General features: G+C 46.1%; 2 protein-coding genes and 1 non-coding gene across 4 annotated transcripts in view; 1 reads left to right on the top strand and 2 right to left on the bottom strand.

Annotated features, from left to right (window-relative positions):
- The first annotated feature begins 1,369 nt into the window (after positions 1-1,369).
- The window catches only part of SLC16A9 (solute carrier family 16 member 9), an 85,312-nt gene continuing 77,572 nt past the window's right edge, over positions 1,370-9,109 (top strand). For both annotated transcript variants that reach the window (XM_005226295.5, XM_002698837.7), the window contains exon 1: positions 1,370-1,449. The gene's annotated coding sequence lies outside the window, so the exon portion shown is untranslated. The remainder of the gene's footprint in view (positions 1,450-9,109) is intronic.
- Positions 5,897-8,157, bottom strand: LOC132344128 (zinc finger protein 322-like). The gene has a single exon (XM_059882664.1). It carries the CDS (start codon positions 7,723-7,725, stop codon positions 6,517-6,519), a length of 1,209 nt encoding a protein of 402 aa, XP_059738647.1. The 5' UTR covers positions 7,726-8,157; the 3' UTR covers positions 5,897-6,516.
- Positions 8,082-8,156, bottom strand: MIR2403 (microRNA mir-2403). Its single transcript, NR_031302.1, has one exon. It is a non-coding gene; the product is annotated as a microRNA mir-2403 (primary transcript).

Here is a 9,109-nt window from a genome sequence, read left to right as displayed (position 1 = left end):
TGGTGTGAGGCAAATAGATGGAATACTATTTTCCTGTCTGTAAGAACATTCACCAACGTGGCCAGGGTCCACAGGTTTTTTTGTTGGAACTTTCATCTCATAGACTCTTTGATGCAGAAAAGATGAAACAGGGAGGCTAAGGAAGCTTATACAGCTTCATTTGGACTTCAGAAACCAACCCTTGGCAAGGTGTAGAGTCTTTGTCTAGGCCAAAACTAGAGCAGATTCAGTGTATAAAGGAAATTTGCATCTCAGTGGTGGATGGTCACAGCCCTCTTTGAGAACCTAGTAGAATGTATGGTGTCCCTTCTCAGAAATACCCATATATACAGGAACACAAAAATTGCACATCGCTTTAGGAGGTTGCCACAGCTGGTAAGCACTAGATACCTACCTATGGACTGGCCCCAGTCTGCTGCGGCGACTGGAAATCAAAGCGCCATGCCTGTTACCTTTTAACTGAAGACAGGAGTGTATCTTCAGTGCAGCGCATCTACCTTATAGACAGAACGTGCTCAGACGCAGCCTCTCTGCTTCAGCACACTTTGTGCACTACAGGGGCGCCCCCCTTTTCCTTGGAACTGTCACAAAGGACAGCACTTGGCATCCTCACTCCTCACTGCCCAGGAGCACCGACTCCTCAAAGTTCTGGTGCCCGTTTCTCTGGGATCGCTGCCAGCTCCGGCTAGGAGGGCGCCCGGCGGCCCAGGAGCCTGGGAGACCCGGGGGGCACTCGCACTCATCTCCACACTCGGGCTCGCTCCAAGTGCGCACGGTCCGGACCCGCCGGCGCGAGCACGCGGTGGGCGGCGGGGGCGCAGCGGCGCCGGGGGACGCGCGAATGTGCGCACCGAGAGGGCGCCTGGCCGGCGGTGCCCAGCTCTCCCGCGGCTTCCGTGGCTCCGGGCCGGGCCGGGGCCGCGGCCCCCACACCGCCCTCCCTCCGCCCGGCCGCACTGGCCGGGCTGGGAGCCGCGAGAGCAAGAGCAGCGCCCCTACCGCCCGCTTTTCCACCTCCATCTCCTCTGCCTCCTCCTCCTTCCCCCAGCCACCCGCTCAGTCACAACCGGTTCAGACTGGCCAGGGTGCCCCGCAAAAGAGAGAGACCGGGGGGAAACCACGAGAAATAACTTCCCAAGGAGAAGGAGGGCGAGAAGGTGGAGCCCACTGGAGGGGCCGGCTCCCTCCCTCCATGTGGCCGCCGCCGCCGCTGCCGCGGGGCTCGGCGCGGGCAGAGGGCGGCGGCTCCCGGGGCAGCCTGTAGCGGGACGAATTGCCCAATACTCCGGCAGGGGCCGGGGCCGGGGCCGAGCCCCCGGATAAATAGCCTCCCGGCAGGCCCGGAGCTGCCGGGGAGAGCGGCGGCCGCGGTTCTCCCCGCACCACCCGCCTGGGCAGTGCGCCCTGTGCTGCGCCCCGGAGACGCCGCTCACTGCGGCCGGTACCCAGGTAAAAAGCTCGAACTCGCGGGGAGGGTCCGGAGGTCGGCGGTCCCCCGTCTGCCTCCCACAGGCTAGGAGAAACTCTTCGGTCTCCGAGCGGCCGGAGGCGGCGGGGGTGACGCTGTCATCTGGGGCCAAGCAGCTCGGAGCCGGTTTCTTGTTTGGAGTGTGTGCCGGGGAGCTGAGAGCGTCTTCGGGGTGTTCGCGCCCACCGCGTGACAACTCCCAACCCTTTGGTAGGGTGCTGCCCTGCAGCGGGCCAGTTTCCCCAGCGCTCTGAGGGCGGTATTGTGCACGGAGTTGGACGGGAGAGAGGGAGAAAGGAGGTCCTGTGCCCTCGGATTGAGTTCGGGTTAGAGATCTGCGCCGGGACTGCTGGTGGCAGAGCAGGGTGGGAGTTGGGGGGGAAGCGACTCAGGTGAGCCCCTGTTTCCCAGGGGGCACGAGGCCTCCAAGTGCCCTGGTTGGGAGCTGGTGCACGCAGATGACCCCGGGAGGGTCTCACTGGGGCGCCCAAGGGTTCCAGGCGCGGCGCCAGCTTCAGCACCGCGGGGTCAGCTCGGGCGAGCGCAGGAGGCACGGGCGCCTCGGCCGCCTGGACACAGAGCCGGAACTTGCGAGGACCTGGTGTTTCACGCTCCATCTGTGGCTCACTCTAGGTAACCACCTCTAGCTTCAGGAGCTCCTAGAGGGTTCGGAGAGAAATAATAAACGCTTAAAAACTTGGTCATCAGAAGTAGATCAATGCTTCTTAGGTTGCCATGTCTAATCCAGCCCAAAGCAATCAATATATCCTGGAGGTAGGGTAGGATTTACACTAAATAGACATACTACTTACACAGTAAGTTATTTAATATCTTGTGTTTTTGGATCAGTGTCTTGGGTCACAGTTAGTTTGGATGTATTTTTTTAAATCTTGAATTATCTGGATAGTAGCTCAGGTTGCAGGGGAGTTCCTCCCAGCAAATCCTGTTAATTTGATATGTCCTAACAGTTTATCAGATTTGAGTTGGTTTCAGCTGTGAGAAATTGTTCTGGCTGGTTCAGGCAGAGGACTGAGGAAGCCCGACAAGATTCTGAAGTGAAAGCACCAATTATTCATTTCTAGGATCACACCTTCTTTTTAAATACCTTGTGGATCATAACAGGGTTATCCATGTCATTGCTAGAAAGAAATGTATTTCTTTTCAGGCCCTAGAAGTGGAAATTACATAATAAAATAGCTTAACCTGCAATTTTGCAATAACTCATACTTGTAGCAGCACTGACTGCCCAAGAACACACTTCTCTGTTTCTTCCCTTTTGTGTGTGGGCAAGAGCGGGTAACAAGGACCCTTTTTCTCTGTGGGATGCCTATAGGGAAAGACAAAAGATACGAAGAGGTAGATCAGGACACTGGGAAGCCTTCTCTAGTTTCTGACTGAGACTCTGAAAAGATGGTGGTGATATGTGCATTGATTGGTGTCTGAATCAGTATCAAGGCAGAGCTTGGTGCTTTGGGTGTGGTTCTGGTCATAAAACTAGAGCAAGAGAATGACAATTAGATGTAGTTAGCTTTTCAAGCTTTATTTTCTCACCTGATATTTTGAGCCTGCAATTTTTTTAGTCTTTCTCTTGAGCGAGTCATTACTTGAACTTACTTCATACAATGCAATTGGGTATAGAAAGCCAGTGGGTAGGTACAAAAGAAACAATGTCTTGCTTGCTTAATTATTGCTTTACAAGAAAGTATCACCTAATGACTTTAATTTTAATTAAAGTTGGCCAGAATGCATATATTTTGAGCTAGCTGGCCTTTTCTTTGGGAGGTTCTTTGTAGACATTCGAGTGTTCCCTGCAGATAATGAGCTTGAAGTGTGACTTAAAACTGAGTTCAAGGAAAGAACACATGACCCCTGCCTTCAAAGCATTTAGTCTGGTGGGAAAGATAGGCCTGTTTATAAATATCTATAATACATGATAGTAAAAATGTAGTCATATGGCAGTGACATCAATAGTGTATGATTGAATGGCAGAGAGGTTCATTCAGGGTTAAGAAATGAGGAAAGTTATGTGGTGGGTGTGGCATCTGAGCTAAGACTTGAAGAAGGAAGAGGATTTCCTTGATGCAAAGGAGGGCTGCTGGAACAAGCATGTTGCATGGAGGTGTGCAAGTCTGGTGTGTTCAAAGGTAGCAGAGCAGTTTGGAATGGCTGGAGTCTGGAATTTTAGATAAGACTGGGAGGTAGAACGGGGCTAAATTATAGAGATGACAAGCCATGGTAAGAAATTAAAGTGTGACTGAACATTATTATTGTATTTATACTAACAGGGTTAACATCCTTCACTGTAGTTTATTCCTTGAAGTTCAATTTTGTGAGCTTCCCCTAATAAGTAAATGAACAAGATCTTAATAGCATTTACTTTCTATAAATGTGAAAAAGTAATGTGTTTTCAAGTAGATTTCAATGCTTTATTCAAATCCAACAATGATTTCCCCTGAATTTGCAATCTTGTGATACAACAACTTTTAGTTTGATTAAAACTTTGGATAGGAAAATACCCCCACTTTCGTGGGTCAATATGCAGAGTAAAGTCACTTTCTGTTCACTGTTTTGATTATTGACAGTAATAATAATTATTATTAATCTTTATTAAACATGACATATTAAGTGAGCTACATACCTTCTTTTATCTAGGGAGACATAATTTTAAACTTATTCTGAGAATTTCTTTTTGGCCTCATTGCACAGCATGTGGGATCTTAGTTCCCTGACCAGGGATCAGTCTGAAGCCCCTGGCATTGGAAGTGCAGTCTTAACCACTGGGCCACCAGGGAAGTCACATTGATCTCTTGATCTTGAGAATTTTAATAAGGTCACTCACCTAAGTCAATGGTGGAACCAGGTATTGAACCCAGGAAGTTTGTCTTGATAGCCCATTCTTTGGGCAGGGGCATAATATATGTTAACTGTTATTCACAGTAATTAGAAATTGGGCCTGCTACCTGTAGGAGAAGTTTTTCTCTGTTTTTCCTTTGCATCCTCATTTCTATCATTTTAATTTTATTTTTTAATTTATATAATTGCCATATAAAATATTATTTTTAGGTGTATAACATGATGATTCTAAATATATATATACTGCAAAATGGTGACACAGTAAGTTTAATTAACATGCACCACCGTAGTTCTAATTTCTTTATGTATCTGATGAGAACTTGAGGATTTCCCTGTAGCTCAAATGGTAAAGAATCTGCCTGCAAAGCAGGAGACCAGGGTTCAGTCCCTGGGTCGGAAAGATCCTCCGGAGAAGGGAACGGCAATCCATTCCAGTATTCTCTCCTGGAGAATCCCATGGACAGAGAAGCCTGGTGGTCTACAATTCGTGGGGTTGAAAAGAGTCGGACACTAACACACACAACAGAATGAGAACTTTTAAAATCTACTCTTTTGGCGACTTTCAAATATATACCACAGTATGTTACAGTCACTATACTGTACATTATCTGATTATTTTTACTTTATAGGTTCAGTGATGACCCATATTTCAGTGTTTTAACACATCTTCAAACTTGTTTCTTAAATTAATCAGTCTATTTTGGGCTGTGCTGGGTCTTCATTGCTGCGTGGGCTTTCTCTAGTTGCAGCAAGCAGGGGCTACTCTCTCGCTGCAGGCTTCTCATTGTCCTGGCTTTTTTTTTTTTTTTACTTATTGCAGAAAAATGGGCAACAGGGGCTTCAGTAGTTTCCGCTTCCCAGGCTCTAGGGTACAGGTTCAATAGTTGTGGCGCATGGGCTTAGTTGCTCCAAAGCATGTGAGATCTTCCAGGATCAGGGATCAAACCTGTGTCTCCTGTATTAGCAGGCAGATTCTTTACCTCTGAGCCACCAAGGAAGCCTCATCTTCAAACTATTATATGATCTTGTGCTTTTATGACCCACTCAAAAGAAACTCTTTTTTTTTTTTTTCTCAATTACAGTCCTTCCTTTTATTGGAGTTCCAAATTTTAAAAACTGAAAGTAAAGCAATCATTAAGTGGTTCAGATAAAAGAAAAGCATCTTTACCTGAGTTACCCATCAGGCCTACTCTGACCTGCTCTAGCTCTTCCCAGAAAACGTTTCTGGGAATCTAAACAAAACGGTTTGCATGTCGACTCCATTAAAAGTCATCTCTACTACAGGGGTCAACTAACTATGAGAACAGTTCTTCTCATACCTATTAAATGTACACTATCGAGTTAGACCTCTTTAGAGGTCTACAAAATGCTCTCCAGAGTAGTTTCTTTGGGGCCCAATAAGGTAGAGATTTCCTGCAAGGATTTTTTTTCCCCCCAGACTTAGGGTTATTTATAGGGTCTTTCACTTATACAAGTTCCCTGGTGTACAAGAACTGATCATTGACAGAAGTTTTTCTCATTCTGAGAATTCATAAGGTCCTTCATCAGATTTTTTTTTTGGCGGGGGTCGGGGGGTGGGGGGGTGGGGTGGTGGCGTGGGTTGCAAACCCAAGAAAGCTCTCCACTTAATGCTTTTGCCACATTCAAGGCAAATACACAAATTTTCACCTGTATGGCTTCTCTGATAGGTAATAAAGTCACAGTTATGTTAAGAGGCTTTTTTCACAACGGTTGGGGTTTCTTTCCGGTGGGGCTTTCTGATGTCCAATGAGGCATGCATACTGTCTGAAGCACTGTTTCACAGGGCATTAAAAAAATATCATCCTCTGGTCTGAATTCTCTTGGAATGAGGAGAGGTGAGCATTGCTAGATAGCTTTCTCACATTCACTGAACTTGTAAGTTTCCCACCTGTATAAATCCTCTTGTGGGTGATCAGACATGAGCTTGGACTGAGGTTTTCCAAAAACTCAGGGCATTTGTAAGGTTTCTCACTGGAGTGATTGATACGGTTCTATAAAGACAGCTCTCTGGTCAAACCATTTCTCAAGTTCCTACAACAGCAGATTTTCTGGTCCCCAGTAAAGTCTGAGCTCTGAGGAAAGTCTGAGTTTGAGTTCTCCATCTTAAATGAGTTCTCTTACATTGTAAATACATCTTTTTTTTTTTTTTAATGGTATAACAACTTCTTGTCTGGTCAAGACATCTGCGAGGCTTCTGATACATCGGGAGGGCTGAGCTCAAGACCTTTCTCAGCCACATTAGAAATATATGGTTTTTCACCGAAGTGGATTGTCTGATGTTGAAGAAGGGCTGAGCTCTGATGAAAGCTTTTATCACAGACACTGTACTTATAATGCAACTCCTCTGTCTGAGTTCTCATTTTCTGTTGGGCAACGAAGTCCATGCCTAGGAGGAAGCCACTGTCACATGCAGACCACTGATGTGGTTTCTCTTCCATGTGAATTCTTTGATGCACAATAAGGTCTGAACTACAGCTGAAGCTCTTCTCATATTCAAGGCATTTAAAAGTGTGAGTGTGAGTTGCCTGGTGCCTGATCAGGTTGGCACTCCGGGTAAAACTTCTCATACATTCCAAGCATTTATACGGCTTCTCACCTGTGTGGACTCTCTGGTGTACAATAAGGTCTGATTTCTGGCCAAAGCATTTCTCACAGGCACCACACTTATAGGGCTTCTCCCCAGTATGTACTCTTTTATGAACAATGAAGGCTGACCGGTGTCGGTAACTTTTCTCACACTTATTACATTTGTAGGGTCTTTCACCAGTGTGAGTTCTCTGGTGGCTAATAAGATCGGATTTCCCACTAAAAGCTTTTTCACACTCCAGACACTTAAACGGTTTCTCACCTGTGTGAGTTCTTCTATGCCTTATGAGGTTTGTACTTCGGCTGAAGCATTTATCACACTCACTACACAGATATGGTTTCTCGCCTGTATGGCTTCGCTGGTGGACAAGCAGATCAGAGCTCTGACCAAAATTCTTGCCACAGATATCACATGTATAGAATTTTTTACCTGCATGCGTTCTCTGGTGTCCTGAAAGGGCTAAGTGGTGCCAAAAGCTCTTCTCACATTTGCTACATTTATAAGGTTTCTCATAACTGTGGATCCTCTGATGTGAAATAAGATCTGAGCTTTGGATAAAGGTTTTCTCACACATATCACATCTATAAGGTTTCTCCCCAGTGTGGGTTCTCTCACACATAATAAGAGCTAAGTTTTCACAAAAGTTTTGCTCACGTTCAAGGCACTCGTATATCTGATCATCTATTTGAGTAATCTCATGCACATGAATAAAAATCTTTTTACCCTTCTGAGGGCATACATGATATATTTTCCTTTTTTGAGTTCTCTGATTATATCTCTCTTCTGAAGTGTACATTTTCTATGGCTCTCTCCTAGGGAGTTTTCCACTGGTCTTCCTGACCCATCATTTTCTTCACAGTCATTTTCTCGATAAGAACTTGAAAGATACATCTGTCTTAGGCCTTTCAGTCATGAGCAGTTCCTCTTTACAAGTTTCCAGCATCACATGCACTCGTTTCTTATGTGGTATTTACAACCCGTAACAAGAAAGACTCAAGACTGTCTTCCTTTTGGCTCCAAAAGGTCTCCAGTCCATAGTTATTAACAATACTCAATTCTTGCCTCTCCTGGGAGGCCGACGAGAGCCAGGAGCATCCTTCTTTGCGCGGCTCGGCGAGGGTAGCTGGGGCCAGGCCATCCAGTGTGCGATTTAAGGGCCAACAAGGCCAGCTAGCTTCCCGAGCCCTTTCAGCCTGGCTGGGAAGCGGCCGGCCTCAAAAGAAACTCTTAAGCTCTTTGAGAAGAGATGGGATATGAGATGAGAAAAACTTTAGTAAATCTCACAGCCTTAAATACAAAGACGCAGTTCAGTTCAGCCTCTCAGTCGTGTCCGACTCTTTGTGACCCCATGAATCGCAGCACGCCAGGGCTCCCTGTCCATCACCAACTCCCTGAGTTCACTCAAATTCATGTTCATCGAGTTGGTGATGCCATCCAGCCATCTAATCCTCTGTCGTCCCCTTCTCCTCCTGCCCTTAATCCCTCCCAGCATCAGAGTCTTTTCCAATGAGTCAACTCTTCGCATGAGGTGGCCAAAGTACTGGAGTTTCAGCTTTAGCATCATTTCTTCCAAAGAAATCCCAGGGCTGTTCTCCTTCAGAATGGACTGGTTGGATCTCCTTGCAGTCCAAGGGACTCTCAAGAGTCTTCTCCAACACCACAGTTCAAAAGCATCAATTCTTCGGTGCTCAGCCTTCTTCACAGTCCAATTCTCACATCCATACATGACCACTGGAAAAACCATAGCCTTGACTGGACGAACCTTTGTTGGCAAAGTAATATCTCTGCTTTTCAATATACTGTCTAGGATGGTCATAACTTTTCTTCCAAGGAGTAAGTGTCTTTTAATTTCATGGCTGCAGTCACCATCTGCAGTGATTTTGGAGCCCAGAAAAATAAAGTCTGACACTGTTTGCACTGTTTCCCCATCTATTTCCCATGAAGTGGTGGGACCGGATGCCATGATCTTCGTTTTCTAAATGTTGAGTTTTAAGCCAACTATTTTACTCTCCTCTTTCACTTTCATCAAGAGGCTTTTTAGTTCCTCTTCACTTTCTGCTATAAGGGTGGTGTCATCTGCATATCTGAGGTTATTGATATTTCTCCCAACAATCTTGAATCCAGCTTGTGCTTCCTCCAGCCCAGCATTTCTCATGATGTACTCTGCATATATAAGTTAA

This window comes from Bos taurus, chromosome 28, assembly GCF_002263795.3.
Source record: "Bos taurus isolate L1 Dominette 01449 registration number 42190680 breed Hereford chromosome 28, ARS-UCD2.0, whole genome shotgun sequence".
NCBI classification, from domain to species: domain Eukaryota; kingdom Metazoa; phylum Chordata; class Mammalia; order Artiodactyla; family Bovidae; genus Bos; species Bos taurus.
Note: the sequence above shows the minus strand (reverse complement) of the source record. Positions and strands in the feature narration are given on the sequence as shown.